Source organism: Chrysemys picta, chromosome 6 (genome assembly GCF_011386835.1).
Source record: "Chrysemys picta bellii isolate R12L10 chromosome 6, ASM1138683v2, whole genome shotgun sequence".
Taxonomy (NCBI): domain Eukaryota; kingdom Metazoa; phylum Chordata; order Testudines; family Emydidae; genus Chrysemys; species Chrysemys picta.
The window spans coordinates 16,632,393-16,649,437 of record NC_088796.1 but is presented as its reverse complement, the minus strand read 5'-3'; the positions used below and the strand labels follow the sequence as shown (position 1 = coordinate 16,649,437).

General features: G+C 39.7%; 1 protein-coding gene across 1 annotated transcript in view; it reads right to left on the bottom strand.

Annotated features, from left to right (window-relative positions):
- The window catches only part of ME2 (malic enzyme 2), a 37,583-nt gene that overhangs the window by 8,011 nt on the left and 12,527 nt on the right, over positions 1-17,045 (bottom strand). Inside the window, exons 3-12 of the mRNA XM_008166037.4 lie at positions 10,207-10,340; positions 8,047-8,196; positions 7,188-7,263; positions 6,098-6,259; positions 4,666-4,769; positions 4,193-4,302; positions 3,985-4,082; positions 3,443-3,556; positions 3,236-3,350; positions 1,772-1,914 (exon numbers count right to left, since the gene is read on the bottom strand). Coding sequence (XP_008164259.1) covers positions 1,772-1,914; positions 3,236-3,350; positions 3,443-3,556; positions 3,985-4,082; positions 4,193-4,302; positions 4,666-4,769; positions 6,098-6,259; positions 7,188-7,263; positions 8,047-8,196; positions 10,207-10,340 — 1,206 coding nt within the window. The remainder of the gene's footprint in view (positions 1-1,771; positions 1,915-3,235; positions 3,351-3,442; positions 3,557-3,984; positions 4,083-4,192; positions 4,303-4,665; positions 4,770-6,097; positions 6,260-7,187; positions 7,264-8,046; positions 8,197-10,206; positions 10,341-17,045) is intronic.

The following is a 17,045-nucleotide window of genomic DNA, read 5'->3' as shown; positions in this document are numbered from 1 at the left end:
CTCTCCACCTACCAAGGACTAATTGTTTTGAGTACCAGCCTGACTTGCTTTCAGTGGTGTTTAGCTAAGTGAAAACACTTTAAAATGATCTACTGCACCTGGATCTACCCAGCACTATCTTGTGTTGGAAACGGACAGTGATAAAATGTTCCAGAGAGTGCACTTCAGCACTCTACATACACACGGGGGATTCCGTGGAGACAGCTGTTGTTGTGTAGACCTTCTCTAAAGTAAGAAACAGAACCTCATTCATATCACATGTGGATAAGTACCCCCTATAGACATCAATGGAGCTATACTGATTTATAGCAGCAGAAGATCTGGCCCTATCATCTGTTTCTGTTTACCTTCAATCTGAACTGTGATTTTTGAGTATTATATTTTATTCACCAAAATATTGCCTAATAAACATCTGGGGAATAGCCAGTATACAAAGAATTAATTGCCCTGAGGTACTAAACACCTTGCATACGAGTTCCCTGGTGTCGTAGAAATCTGGAATACAGTAGTCAAAAATCCAGATTTGGTCCAGAGGCTTTTGTCTTTTACTAGAGTGGGCCTTTGCCCTTGCAAAGACTCCACTACAGACCCACTGATCTGGGGGAGAACTAGAAAGCTATACGAGAATCTCAGCTTTCTTGGTTAGGCAAGGGAGAGAGGTAAGTTTCAAGCCCTTTAGCCTTAAAATGTACAGCGCTGTTGACCAATGTGATGATCACCAATGCTGAAAGGAACAAACCACAAATACACATTTCTGCAGCAGGAAGCACCTAAAGATCCCTGCCCACACACTTCTACATAAATGAGTCACTTAAGGTTGGGATGTATTCCAAAGAACCATTTCACTAACCACCCTGCTTCTAAAGTCCCCATGCTAGCCCTGTGGATAGTGGTGAGATCCTACACGACAGGAGTCAAAAGGATTTAAGTGGGAGGCATGACAAAAAATGGTTTTGCAGGCCAGCTCAAAACTACTACAGCCCACGCTGCCTCTGCTTTTTCTCCCCTATCTCTTCCCCCTCTGCCAATCTCTTCAAACCAAAAAACAGTCTTATGTGCACACTGCTTAAAAACTGTGCAGAAGGAGAAAGGTTTTATTGGGTTTTCGTTTACTAAATGCCAATACTGGGCCTGAGCTCACTCACATTGGGCTAAGTTAGCTGTAACAGCATTGAAATCAGTGGAATTACACTGGGGTGTAAATCTAGAGTGAGAGAGATCAGAATCAGTCCACTATGCATAATTTTAAATGTTCTGAGCAATTCAAATATTAGGACATTAAGTGCCGAGTATGATCCTTGGGCTGTACAAGACAAGCAAAGACATTCCGTGTTCTGAGGACCTGATTCAATGTTAAATAAAGACTGTTTAATTAACTATTTCCAGGTTGTAGCTGGCTTCTGTCATGACTATTACATAAAATAACTGTTTCTTTAAAAACAAAAGCTAAAAATAGTCTCAAACAATGTCAGTCAAGGTTAGAAACACAAGTTACTCTCAGTAACCAATTATTACACTTCAATATTGTTGTCAAAACAGAAACAAGCTTTAGACCTCATGATGAGGTAATCGCCTGCCAAATGTAATAATTTAAAATCGGAGCTGCTTTTTAATTTATACTAAGACAAATATGCATTTGAAACTGGAAGATAATGAGCAGTTGTATTCTTTACATGGAGAAATTCCAAGTTTAAATGCTTGGGGTTCTGCACTCTTACATTACAGACAGAAAAACAATATATGTGCATTGACATTTTTCATCACTATGTACCTCTGTTAATGTATAAGCTTCCTCAGCAGTGCATTCAGCTTTCACTGTGGGGTTACTTAGTGCAAATATTATAGGTCTTTCATTGATGGAACCCATGGCTTTGATCACATCATGTGAAAAGAGTCGGCCAGCCCCTGCAACTCCTGAAATAAATTGAAAGATACAAAAATTACTGTTATACATGTAAAATGGGACAAGGATTGCAGGAAGTTTACACTGTATTTATTTATTTCTGATGTGAATCAAGATTATCACTGTTAAGGTCAGTCACACTCAGGAAAACCAATAAAAGGCTTTGAATAAATATTCATCGTTCATTAAAACAAGCTGTATCTAGAAAATGAGCTGTGAGAAACAATCTTGCACTGTCAGGAGATGCACAAGATGACCCAAAAGGTTTTTTCCATCTCTAATTTGAAATGCTTTGTAAACTTAAACCCTACACTATTCAACCCCAGCGAAGACACTACAAATCAGTACGCTTGAATTTTCAAAGCTCAGATATTTTTTAGTTATTTATGAGGCGGGAAGGGGCCTTAAGAATAAGGTATTCCTCCTCCCCACAATCATTTTATAACTCAAACAGTTTAACACACTTGACATACATATGCACAAATACATAAAAATGAATACGCACACTCAGACACACACACACGTGCGTACACTCAGGGGCAAAGACTCAGCCCAAAACCATATATGGTATTATAACAGAAGCCATTTTGCAGCCTTAACTATAGCGGTGGCTACTAGGGGTTGTTATAATTAACATATACATACATACATACATACTCACACAATGAATCCTGGGGATCAGGGACTGGGGTGCAGAACATCTGCTTTGCACCAAATTGCTGGCAGATACCAGCTCAAAAGTCAGTGTAGCCAGCCACGGGAAAAATTACTTCAGCATAGGGGGTATCGTGGTGACACAAAGTATGCAAAGCAGTTCTTGCACCATCTCTCGCCCAGCTGCTGGGGTAGGAATGTGACAAGAGAAATGGGAGTAGCTGGATCTTCTCTATTTCTCACTGATCCGCAGTTGCAGTATCGTTCTTTTGGACCACTGGCAGTCAGTGCAACTCAGACCAGTCTGTAGGCTGTTCTAAGCTACACCAGCAGACTGGCCAGCTCAGGATTGGAGTGGGGAGCAAAAAAAGGCCAGGCCCCTGATTTGCACTTTGAGCTCCTCAGCCATAGCTAAAGAGCCGAGCCTGTATGCATTATAGACATGATACACTGAGTCCCAAAAGCATTTTATACGTATTTTAAAACAGTGGACCAAATTCTGCTGTCATTTACTCCAGTGCAAATGCAGAGTAGCCCCATTGACATATGCGGGGTTATGCTATATGTTATATATGCGATATGTACACTGGTAAAAGTGAAAGCAGCAACTGGCCCAGTGACAGCAAGATAAAATTAACAACATATATTATCTAAGGAGTCTGAAATAAGTTTACTGACCAATAATAGCTGACGGCCGAAGTACATTCACCGCATCTACAAATGTCTTTGGCACCTGGTCTGGGGGTTGGTGCATAAATGACTCTTGATTGGCGTCTACCTTTTGTTCTCGGCCCTAAAGATTTAAGTTGATTCTGATTGTGAGAAGGAAAGGAAAGAGAATGGCAACGTGTACTGTGTTATTCAAAAGGCCTGACAGACCCTCACCTCAACCAACAGGCCATATTTATCAAACATCCATATTTTCTTATATGCTTCCTCTGCAGAAATACCGCTTTCCATCATAGCCATAACGATGAGGTTTGCAATACCAAGAGCAGCCTGACAGATAAAGAACAAGTAGTTGAAAATAAAGGAAACATCCATCAGTTTAACTTACTAAGAAAATCATGGTACATTTCCTTCCAATATGGTAAGAACTAACAATTACTTTCTCTCTCTCTCTCTCTCGTGCAAAATCATAATTTTGGGGGCTAAACCCTGCCATTGTATGCCTGGGCCCATCTGCTTTATGATGTCTGTATGGGTGAAGTGAGAATCTGGCCCTTGAAAATTATCCTTTTGTAAATGTTAAACCCAAACTTCAAAATAAATAATGATCTTCTGTAAAGAAGCATTTCCTTTCAATACAGTTCAGTAGGCCTCTCGCATACAGAGTTCTGTAAGAAAACACAAAGAACACCCACATCCCTTTTTACAGTTCTATGGGATTTAACTTTTATTACACTAGAGACCATTGCATAACTCACCTCTCCTGCTCCAAGAAACAAAACTTTATGCTCTGTGATTGCTTTCCCAACAACCTTCTGTGCTGCCAGCATTCCTGCTAAGGCCACTGCAGCTGTCCCTACAAAGGAAATAAAACTCTCAGGAGAGCTGAATAGATTGACATGACAGAATATATTTTGCGGGAAAGGTTGTCACGTATGTAGCAAGAGTCAGAAGTGAACATTTTACCCTGAATGTCATCATTGAAGGTGCAATATTTCTCTCTGTATTTCCTCAAAAAACGGAAAGCGTTATGATTCCCAAAGTCTTCAAACTGAATAAGTGTGTTATGGCCGTACCTAAAGAATACAGCACGATATTTTATCAATTGACACATTAATAAATCAAAAATTCATATATATATATATATATACAGAGTTGTTTAGGGCCAGAAGCAGTCCTTGGGCTCTTCCTGGAAACGGTTAAATGCTATCTCTGTCTTATATATGTTTAACACAGAGGACAGGAGATGTGCCCAAAGTCAAACACAAAGTGACTGGTAGAGCCAGGTCTAGAACTCAGGTCTCCTGATTCATAGTCCTATACTCTAGTCACTCAACAATATTCTCTCCCGACATGACATTTGAAAAGGAAGTTGTGTGATGTTTCTCATGGCCCACTACTTCTTGACAAATTTATGAGTAACCAATTCAGTACCATACCTGTCTGTAATGGCTTCCATAAACTCATCGATCAGGTCATCATAAAGCTGTGAGCGGTCTCTTTTTTGGTACAGGCCCATGTAAAAAGGATCTTTTAATAGGGTCTATAAAATAAACCAAAGATAGCAGCAGAATGAAATCACTCATTCACTCAATATACACCCTCCAAAGTTCTAAGTGACATATTTCAGTCACTACCCAGAGATAAGATACTGAGAAGGATTTCAGCTATCTTTCCTTCCAGGAGTATTTTCACAGTTGAATTTCTAGCTAGCCGTAGTAAGGGAGCCAGGAATTCTTTGATTCTTCAGCCAATGGAGCAAATACTGCAGAAATCCTAGGTATTGGTGGCAATTCTCTGGATTTTCTAGTAGTCACCCACCATTTTTTGCTCCCTTTCTATTTCTCCCTCTGCTTTCTCCCCAACTCCATCACTTTCACAAACTTGAATTCTAGCTGCCTTTGATGAGAATGCTTCATGTCTAATTGAGCTTGCAACTTAACTGGACATGAGTGGGTCTAAAATGTTTGTGAAAAGAAACTTGGGAGCGGGGCTGGAATTAGGAATCTTGGAAAACTGGTTAAAATGAAATACACAGGAACAGAGGAGACATTTTCTTTTAAAAATACAATCGGGAAGTAAAATAAGCTGAAAAGAAAAAGGGGGTAAATTTTCAAAGGCACAAAGGTTAGTTAGCTCCTATTTGTGCCTTTGTCAGTCTCCTTCCAGATGCTTAATTGGGAGAGATATTAAATTCTCTCTTTTCATAGTTTTGTTAGTAGTTAAATACAAATGATTTGCTAAGGCATTGGAGTATTGTTTGATTTTGCCTACAGTGAATCCATCCTCCTGAAACAAAAAAGGTCTAACAGGATCTAACTGGAAACTCTTCAGGGCAGGGACTGTGTCTTCCTATATGCTTGCACAATGGTTAGCAACAAGGAAGTCCTGTCCCTGCTGGAGTATTTCTGCAATATAAATAAAATAGACAACAATACTACACTGAGAACAACTATGCTACATAGCCGCAGACATAAAGGAACAAGTTCTGAGGGTAGATAAATATCAACTGTTACCTGAAAACATTACATCACTGTCCTTACAATGGGACGAATCAATATTCAGAGTACTAATGCTTTAACAAATCTGGTTCGCTCTTCCAGCAGCTTAAAAATCAGGTCACCTTTTCCCATTGCTTTGCAGTCGAGATCAGCATTTAAGTAACAGTCCAAATGCACCACTTAACTTTATATACATAGCTGGGGAGTCTCAGATATTAATATTCAGCTTTAAATTAATTCCAAACTACTTAATATTACACAAGATGATTCAATCTTAACACAGAGTACTCACTCAGATACATACACCTTCTTATAGTACTAATATATATTAGTGATTTCTTTATGGCAGGCAAAATACAGTTTAACTTACTAGATTGTCAGTTCCAACGTCGATACATACAGGCAGGCATTTATCTGGCCGTATTCCAGCACATGCTGTATACAAACATAGTTTTCCTACAGGAATTCCCATTCCATAGACACCCAGATCTCCAAGACCTAATATTCTCTCTCCATCAGTTACTACAACAGCCTTAAAATTAAACAAAGATTAAAGGTAAACTTTGATAGTCATGGACATAAACGATAAAGCAATATTGCATACATTTTTCTTGGCAAAATTAACCATTAAAACAAATTAAGAATAGCTTGCAAAGAATTTATTGTCTCTAGTGGCAATACTTAAGGACTAGCTAATTTTACCTAAGAGGAAATAGATAAGGTTACATTAGTATCAGCAGTGTTCCCTGTACTTGCCTAAAGTGACCACAGGAATCACCTATCTTGCTGCAAATAATTACTTAGTTATCTAAAGCAGCTGACAAGTTTTTAAGTACTACCATTGTAAATAGACTTTGCATTTCCACTGAGGATCTCAAAATACTTTCCAGTAACTTTAATGAATTTAACCTCAGAACATTTCTTCAAATTTGGTGTTTTTATCTCAATGTTAAAGACGGTGAAACAGAGTCAGACTCCAAGTGTTTTGTTCAAGGTCATACAGGAAGTTTGTGGCAGAGCTAGGAATAGAACCCAGGTTTCCCAAATCCCAGTTCTATCTTACCCTAAAACAGCAACAGTGGGTAATTCAGAGAAAGACAGGCATGTTAAGAAACAAACCTCAAAATCCTCTCCAGATAGAACTGTTAAGAAAAAAGCGTTTTGTAACTTTTATTCTATATTGTGATGATCACAATTGGCATAGGAAAAAAACACTGTCGATCTGCAGCTTTCATACTGTAGGTCTTGAACTATAAGCTTGGATTTAGGGCACAACCCCACACATCTTTATGTGCAGAACTGTTATAAACTATATACAGCTGTCATTCTCATACAATTGCCATCCATGCATCATTTAGCATCAGCATGTCTCTCAATAAAACTATCCACTTTTTTAAAAGAGGAGTTGGGATTCAAAAAGAAAAGACAATTAGAAAAAAGGAGTGTTGTGGTGGTAATACCTTAACATCAGTTTCTGGCCAGTTGTCCACAATTGACCTAATATGACCTCTGTCTGAGATAGAAATAAATAATCCTCTGAAACAAAATCAGAATGGAAACACTTTTATACTTGATAATTAAAACTTCAAATCTGCTTTGCAAAACAAGGTTTTAAAGACTACATTTCTGGTGCTAATTAATTACAAGTTTTGCAATTGCTTACACAAAAGAATATAAAAGAGACAATGAATGACAGTTATAACTAAGTCTACGCAACCAAGATAACATACTAGATTAAAAAGATAAATGTAGAGTCATACAGTTGTTCATAAGACGACCTGGATTCTGTACTGCCATGAGTCAGTTTGAGTCACACCACCAGGCAAAGCGGCCCTAAAGCTAGTGTCAGCAGCCATGGCAGAACCACCACCCCCCGCCCATTCCCCCAGGGATGACAGATCAGTATAGAACTCCTGCAACAGTTCTTATGCTACCCCCTTCCCTGCTGGTAGTGCAGGGGTGTGGCTGGAAGAAAGGGGCATGTCCAGAGCGTCTTTATGTCCCACTGATCTCTGGCTGCCATATCAACCACTGGCATAACTCAGAGCTGCTTTTAGGCTGCTCTAAGTTACACTGGGGGACTGGCCCAGCCTAGCAAACATCTGGCCCAGGATCAGAGGAATGGAAAGGTGAGCTTTGTGCTGCCTTTGCTGAACTGTGCACTCCTTAGCCACAGCCAAGGATCCAGCCTTTTACTTTCCATGTGCCAAAATACGCAAGTGAAAGTGTTCCATATAAATTCTGGATTACAGTAGAAATAAAAATCATACTTAAGAAAATTACTTGCACTCATTTCAAAAATAAAATGACTGCCCTTACTTTGGTCTCCTAAAGATATGTCCATATTGGGAACAGGCTAGACCTACTGTTGGTGTATATACTATTGGCATTAATCTCTCGATATCGTCTTGTAATATCCTGTAGAATAACTTTTCATTTCTCTCTTGGATTCCCATTATGTAGATATACCTGTAATCAAACAGGAAAACAAGGCAAAAGAAGAATTAGCTTAAAATGGTTTGCATCTATCTAAACTAGAAACATACAGTGTGAAATGCCGAGGCATAAACCAATTTGCTTTAGATTTTGCATTTCCTTCCCCGACTCAACCCTGGCCTTGAGAAACTGATGTAAACTGGAGAAAATAGAATTAAACAATGACAAAGTCTAAATAAAAATACTGGGTGTACTGTACTGTGTGTGATAGCACACCAACCTATGGATGTACACTACGATAGGAGATCATTCCTACCTCCCTCTGCCCCCTGCCACAACTGATTTGCAGTTTAAAGGTTAATTACTTTACGTGAGGTTTTTAATGTTAGGATTTCCTAACTTCGTTCTTTTCTAAATGAAAAGTTCCTACACTGAGAATTTTTGAACACTAACCAGAATCTCATCTGGGTCCTACGATAAACAAATGAGTGGATGGACATTTAATTGTGCAAAAGAAACATTAATTTTTTTTTCTAATACAGTGACTGAAAATGCATTTTGGTTTTAAGATATAAATTGTAATGTTCATAGTTTAGAATAGAAATAAAGTAGCATTCTCCAGATGTCTTTCTATAGCCTTCTGAGGTCAAAAGAGAAGTTGGAATACAAAAATATAAAATTAATGCAGTTAATTAGGGGTCTGATTCTGCAAACACCATAGATTTTAAATATTAAAAAATAAACTCTTGAATCTTTGTTTTCTCTATTACAATGCAGATTCAAAAGAGATTCATTAAGCGTTCATTTTGGGCCATTGGTTTACAGTAGAGCAGTCCCAGAAGTATTCCTAATGGAAACTATTTCATTGCTCCATTCCAACAGGCTATGTGATACTGATTCAAGTTACTTTGTTCTATTATCAGTGGACAGCAGTAGGAATCTTGATGTGGTCCTAATGTATATATATATATATACACATTATATATGGAGATATATATATACACATTAGGACCACATATCTCATAGAACTGGAAGGGACCCCAAAAGGTCATCGAGTTCAGCCCCCTGCCTTCACTAGCAGGACCAAGTACTGATTTTGCCCCAGATCCCAGATTGAACTCACAACCCTGGGTTTAGCAGGCCAATGCTCAAACCACTGAGCTATCCCTCCCACCCCATAATGTAAATCAGTGATAAACCCCAAATCATTCTAGCTTTCCACTCACTGGCTTTTAGGACATTACATTTTAACATAAGTCAATAATAATATGATAAAAACATCAAGCTATTGCAGCCAACAGGAGCATCCTTAAAATAAATAAATAAATAAATAAATATTTTCTAGGCTACAGAGTTCAAAATAAGAAAAAACACACCAGAGGATTAATCATTAAGTGCCCCATAGACGTTAAAAAATCTTTTGTTTCCCTCTAGTCATAAGTTAATATATATATATTTATATAAAAAGATAAAATTAAATACTTTTGTATTGATCCTGTCTGATTTTTAAGTCCTAAATTGATTTTCTTTCTCCACATTTTTTTCTGGGCATCTCTACAAAAACCTGAAAAATTATATATCTAGATTTGGAGAACCTGACACTCAACTCATCCATATTATAAACTCCTAAAGTACAACAGAAAGGCTGCCAGAAACATAACAGTAATGCTTCTGCCAATATGCTATAATGCTATGGCCCGATCCTGCAGTCCTAGCTCAGACAAAACTCCTATATAAGTTAACAGAAGTTTTGCCTGAGCAAGTACTGCAAGACTGGACCTTTCATTTATGTATATTCTTTTTCACATCACATCACAACTGTGGAGTAACACAAATGTCCTCCTTTAAATCAATACAAAACCTAGTTAGCTGCACAAGTCCGGGTGATAAATACAGTTTGCGTTAATTTAAAAAAAATATCTGCCAATTATAAAATCCTCTGGATGCAAAAGATCTGTCTTGATATTATAATAAATCAGATTTTCTCGGAGTCTTTTAAGCTTGCACTACACATAGGTAAGCAAAATACTGATTAATTCTTACTTTTCCAAGGGGTCACTCATTTTTGCCAAATTCTTATGGAAGCGTAAGGCTTGAATGTCTTGTGTCTCTATTTTAGGAGGTAAAAGTCCTTGGAGCCCAAGCATTTGTCTTTCCTGTAATGTAAAGGCCATGCCCTGTAAACAAAAGGGGGGAAAGGTTAGTTTATTTTACTATTTATCTTTTTGTCAGCTAAAGTAGTAAATTTTAAACAAAATAACATGTATCTATATTTATGACTATCCATTTCTCTGATGCCCATCACTACCATTTCTAAGCACCTCACAAATATTAATGAATTAAGTCTCATGACACTGGGAAGAAGGAATTTGTATTCCTACTTTACAGTTGAGGAAACTGAGGCATAGAGCAGTAGTGAGTTCTTGGGCAAATCATTTAAATCAGTGGCACAAACAGACAGAACCCAGATCTCCTGACTTCCTGTGCTTTAATCATCAGCATATATATCTTCCTCCAGAGCACATTTCTACCTTTAAAATTGGATTATATCCAGATGGAGATTCCTTTGGAGATATGCTGGGTTTTAACACTCAAGTGATATTTGCTTCTTGAAATGTTCCTTTTGAATATCTCTGTTTGGAACATTTCCCTACACACTTCTGATAATCTATCCAGCCAAAAAAGTTATTTGCAGTGCCCTCAGACCTCTGTTGGGATAGATAGCATTGGAACCTGAAGCCTTCCTTTTAGTTAAGGATAAAACTGATCTCTTAATCTCTTCAACTGTAATCTCCTACTACAAAAAAAGCTTTAGCCTCCTCCATCAATTGTAACAAATTAAGTTTATGAAGGGTAAAAAAAAAAAAAAAGATTTCAAATATCCTTAATTGTACTAATCTCAGATAAATACAAATATCTGGGAGTCCTAATATATTTTACTTCTTTACAAGTAACTGATCTTCCTGATATTTTGTTGAGAAAACCTTTACTGGTGAATTTCAAGTATCTAACCAGCAGTATAGATGGCTGGTTGTTGTTGTTTGGTAAGACTAAACCTTCAGGCTGGTAGATTTATTGATAGTAAATTATCTAATAAATTTATCCCTTTTTCTGTTTGTGAGTCATCTACAAACAGATCCTGATTTCTGAAAGTGTACTAGTTATAATCCAATACTTTATGAAAACAAATTTCAATCTATAGTTTACATGTGAATTGTTCACTTTCAATAGTCATCATTTTTTTTAAACTAAATTCATCTTCTTTTCATTTTTACTCCCTATGTAATACTTTTAGTGCATTCCATAGAGGTAAACGTATCCTGGAAAGTTATGTGAAAATGAACTTTGGCAGCATATAGATCAAATAACTCCTGATTTTTTGAACTGTCCCATTAATTCATTACTGTGCAGCAATTCATGCCCTATTACATGACCATCCCTCAAACTCCACATTTATCATCAATGAAACAGGTGCGGAATCTGAAATTAACAACTGGAAAACAGTAACAATATTTTCACCATATTTTAGGCACTACAAAAGTAAAAGCATCATGAAGATTCTTGATGTGAAGGAACAAAGCACAATCTATCACTTCAGAAGGTATATAAAACATGGATCAATAACACCTTGAATGTCTATCCAATTTTTTAAATACACTGTAACCCGAGAGTACCTTTAGCTGTGTACCATGGTAGTCCAAGCTAACATTTTATCCATAACCATATGGAACTATCCACCAGTGAAAAGTACATTATCTCAGTCAAAGTTCTTGGTTAGGTCCCTTAAAACAATTTACTCAATTACCACTGAGACCATAAATACTTAGGTATGACATTCTCTTAATTCCCCCTTGTGACCACAAGTCTTCTGGTTCCTTAATGAAAATCTCAAGGCTTGTTTGATATATATTTTTTAATAGCTATCCACCCTTGTTTACTTGCTTTCCTCCCTACTCCCCAGTCTACAGACATCCTGGAAGTTCAGTGTTGCTTGAGTGACTGCAGTGTTAACATGTTAGAATTTTTTTTAAACAACACTACAGTTTCCCACATTGTATATGTGGACAACTCGAGTCTTCACATTCAGAGATGCATCTTAATTTCTGGTCAATCCCTGAAGCCAACGATACAATATTTTGGCTATTTCTCCTACTGCACTTATGTCCACTCTATTCGCTCCTCCTCCTTTTCCCTCACACACAAAAATGAGGACGTGACCATATCCAGTCTAGAACAGCACTATCAAGATCTTCCAGGGACCTGCCTTCACTTGTTTTCTCTCATACATTATGCTTTTTAACTACCCTTCCTCTTCTTTTCCTATTCTCACCCTCTCCCCCCTGCCAATGTGGCAGCACGCTGCTTACCTCCTCAGAGGTGATGATCACCCTCCGTTCACAATAACTTCAATAGGAGCCGAGGGGCCTAAGCAGCTCTGAAAAGGTGCTCAGCATGATGCAGCAATAGGTCCCCAGTGGTCACTTTCTTTACTTGACCCCAGCCTCTCTTCTCCTGCTCCAGGTGTCGACCTCCATTGTTCTCTGTCCTGACTTTCACCTAGATTAGTGTCCTAATCCTCTTTCCAATTCAGAGATCCAAGAAAAGAGAGGTGTCCTTTTTAGACTGTACACTCAGGGCAGAGACTATATCTTCCTGTGTACTGGAAATCACCCAGCACAGTGTAGGATACCACAACCTAAAGAGTAGTCGACGAACATTAACTACGCTTCTACCCACCATTACAACATACTGCTTCAGAATCAAAAGCAGCACTTTGTTCTCTTGCGGACACCCTTCTAGTGAAGCCATAGGCATGTCTGTGCATTCTGTACTGTGCCTTCATCCATAAACTCTTTGGCACAGGGACCTGTTCTTACTCTGGCCCTCCTAGCTGACAACTACTCCGCTAACTGCATGGTGCTATACAAATCAGCCTTATAACATTGCATTCATCCACTTACGTGAAGGTGACCAGGTGAGCAGAATTCTGCAGGACTGACTGTTCTAACACTATTAGGTAAGAAGGCTTGGCGTTTTTTGAGGGGGGAAATGGAGGAAATTGATATGTGAGAATATACTGATGGCTTTTAAAATTATTACCAGTGGTAGGGGCTGGGTGAATGTATTTTGTACCAGAGCTGGTAAATGCTCATGACCATTTTGCAAAGCTAATATAAATGATTATTTATTCTTAATTAGAATTCATTCAAAGTTTCTGTAATACAGATGCAGTATACAAATACACTCTGCACCAGAGCTTCATTAACTCTCATTTTCCAGACCTTGTATTTCTTAACAAAAAATAAAAGCCCCCTTAGATTTAATAGCAGAATACAACAGTGAGTTCTCATTTTAATATTAAACCACTTCCATAAAATTTTACAGCACATTAATATATTGTAAAGTAGTCTCATTCAAAATAAAACTCAGCTACACTTGTCAAAACAGATGTATAAAGTACATTTTGCGATGGATGGTGTATTTGTGTGTGTGATCTGTTCCCCAGTTCCCCATCTATAAAATGCAGGTAATAGCACTTCCCTCCCTTACAGGGGTGCTAGAAGGATAACTCCATTAAAGATTATGAAGTGTTTTGAGATCTACTGAAGCAAAGAGGTATAGAAGAGCTAGGTAGTATTTGTTTTAATTGTGCTTGGTTGTTTACTTGCTAATTCACAAAGTTCACTGTTCTACAACAAGTCTTCAGTCATCAGCGCAAATTAACAAGGTTCACCCACATGAATGAAATGTCTATTTTATGTCTCACATAACCTTTATAATCATAAAAAGAACAGGAGTACTGGTGGCACCTTAGAGACTAACAAATTTATTAGAGCATAAGCTTTCATGGACTACAGTCATATTTTTCACTTAATGTAGTGTTTGTGGAAGGTGATGGATTGACAACACTGATGTCACAGAAGATATCAAACTCGGACAACATTAGCATAAGCTTTCCAGAATTTCCCATCAACATATCTCACACCCTGACATGAAGCTACTAGTTAATTTCATCTCAGTGCCCAATGCTTAACCTCTCTGGTGAGACCTGCAGCAAGGATGCCAACTGTTATAGTTAAACCTCGGTTTGTTTGATATACTTCACAAAGGCCACTAAACAGCCATCAGATAGCAGGCAGTAACTCTCACTCATTAATGATCTAGGCTGAATATGAATCAGTCACTTACATGCTGAAATCTCTGCATACCATCACTGATCACCTGAGCTGTTCGCATCCTTTAGAACTTATTTCCAATCACATGCTGATTTGGCAAAGCTGAAGTCATCAGCATGATGGATTGTAATTGTTCACCTACCATTTCATCTAGACCAATGTTTCTCAAATGCGGCCACCAGGGGGTTTCCCTGAAGCCATGACAGCTTCCTGAGCAGTGATGGGGGGAGGAGGGGCAGAGGCAAAGCATTGCCTCCTCCCTGTTCCTCCTGGATCCGCAGCCCTGCACGGCCCCTGGAGACAGGTGGGGCACAACGCTGCAGGAGCCCAGTGAGTTCTCTACTAGAGGGTAGGGGAGATGAGGCTTGGGCTTCAGCCCTGGTGTTGTTGGGCAGGACTTAGGGAGCCTGGCTGTGCGGACCAGGGCTCCAGCCATGGGACTTCAGGCATCAGCACCCAGCTCTGGCTGCAGGGTTTCGGGTGCTGACACTGACCCCTGACCCTGGTAGCAGCTGCTGGCCCTGGGCACCGACCCCTGGGACTCTGGCAGCAGCTGCTGGCCCTGAGCACCGACCCCTAGCTGCATGCTCTGACTCCCAGTCCTGCCCGCTGGCTCTGGGCTCGCGGCAGCAGGCACTGGCCCGGGTACGTGGCAGCAGGTGCCTATCCCTGGCCCCAGGTGTGCACCGATCCCTGGGCATGCAGCAGCAGGTGTTGGCTTCAGCCCGGTGGCGGCGGGCACTGACCCGCAGATCCAACCACATGGCCCTGGGCTCCAGCACCTAGCTCAAGGCTCTGGCCACATGGTGGCGGGCACTGGCCCTGGGCTCCAAATCCCTGATCCGGGAACGGCACTGACCCCCTCCCCGGCCGTGCAGTTCCTGCCCCCAGCTCTGGGCTTTGGCCACAAGCACTGATCCCCCAGCCACATGGCAGTGGGCACCAACCCCCAGCTCCAACCGCACAGCTGTGGGGCTCACCACTCACCCTCCTCTCTCTTGGCCCCACATCCGTGCCGCCCTCCCCATTGCCCCTGGATCCCACTGCCTTCCTGGCTCCACACCCACCCCTGCATCACCCCACTGCCTCTCCCGGCCTACATCCATTCTACCATGTCCCCCACTGCCTCTGCCTCCGACCCCTCCTCCCCCATTCAGGGCTTAATTTGTCCTGGGACTTGCATGTTTGTTAATGTCACTTTTCTCAGCAAGTATCACTTTTCACAGCCTTCCAGATAGCTAAGTGACCTGTGAAAAGTGATTGATATTAACAAACATACAAATATCACTTTTCACAGTAATATCTACAAAAAACAATGATGTGGATGTGTATATATGCTATTTATTAGTTTTTCCTTAAGTTAATCAAATATTTTAGGAAAAAGTATCAGTAAGGCCACCAGCAAGAGTTGGTGGCCACACTCTGAGGCCACCAAAAAAATTTCTTGTGAGAACCCCTGATCTAGACTGTGCACTGTCACTAATTACTCAATTGGAGATATTTTGTTAAACTGTTGGTCTTCTAATTGAACAATCTAGGTTGGTTTTATTTTCCCTCGAAACACTCAAAGGCATCACGTCCACAAAAAATTCAGCAGCTTTGAGGTGGATGACTGAACTAAGGTAAATGAATTGTAAGTCTAAAGCCTACATACATTTTTGACATGTCTAAACACCTTCTCGAATAGAAAAGGAGAACAAGTTGCAGATTTTATAGTTTAACTCCTCTTTGCATTTAGGTCCCTTCAAGAACAGATAATAAACCTTCAACACAAGTGAGACCATCTTTAAAAGTTAAGACCTACAGTAAGTTTTTAATCTCAGGAATCCTCAAACCACCTGCTAAACAATTATTTTCCTTCTCCTCCCTGATCTCTCAGTCTGTATCTATCTGTTGCCTCTTTGCTTATACATCTCTACCCCGATATAACGTGACCCGATATAACACGAATTTGGATATAACGCGGTAAAGAAGAGCTCCGGGGGGGCGGGGCTGCGCACTCCGGCGAATCAAAGCAAGTTCAATATAACGCAGTTTCACCTATAACGCGGTAAGATTTTTTGGCTCCCGAGGACAGCGTTATATCAGGGTAGAGGTGTACTTAGATTGTAAGCTCTTTGGGGCAGAGAGCATCTTTTTGTACTGTCTTTGTACACTGCCTAGCATAATGAGGCCCTGGTCCATGACTGATACTGGTGGGCACTAACACAATACAAATAGTGAATACTGTAACAACATTTATAGTTGACTATAGTAAACAAATGTATTTGGTTAACTATATTCCAAGCAGCAAACAAGCTTACTTATTTTTACACAGCAGTTAACACTGACATAACAAGAGGCCTTTAAAGTTAAGTGATTGTAATTGGAGTCCTTGTCACAGAGCAGCTTTGCGATGGCAAACATCATGGAAGAATGTAAAGATAGGTTCATGCAGTTACAGTATGTTCTGCAATTGTTTGGTTGAAGTGACAAGGACATTACCAGTATAGCTTTTGACCTGTCCTGGGCTGCCCTAACAATAGAATTTGAAAGCAGGACTACTCTGAAACCTGTCATTTTGAAACAAACAAATGCAGTTAATTTATGCATTTGGCACCTGTGGGAACCAGTTCATGGGCGAAAAGGTAAGAGCAATTAAATTCTTGTGTTTGCCAAGCAGTGAAGCAGGTGCAGGAGTTCTGGGGTGGGAAGTTTAATGGTCAC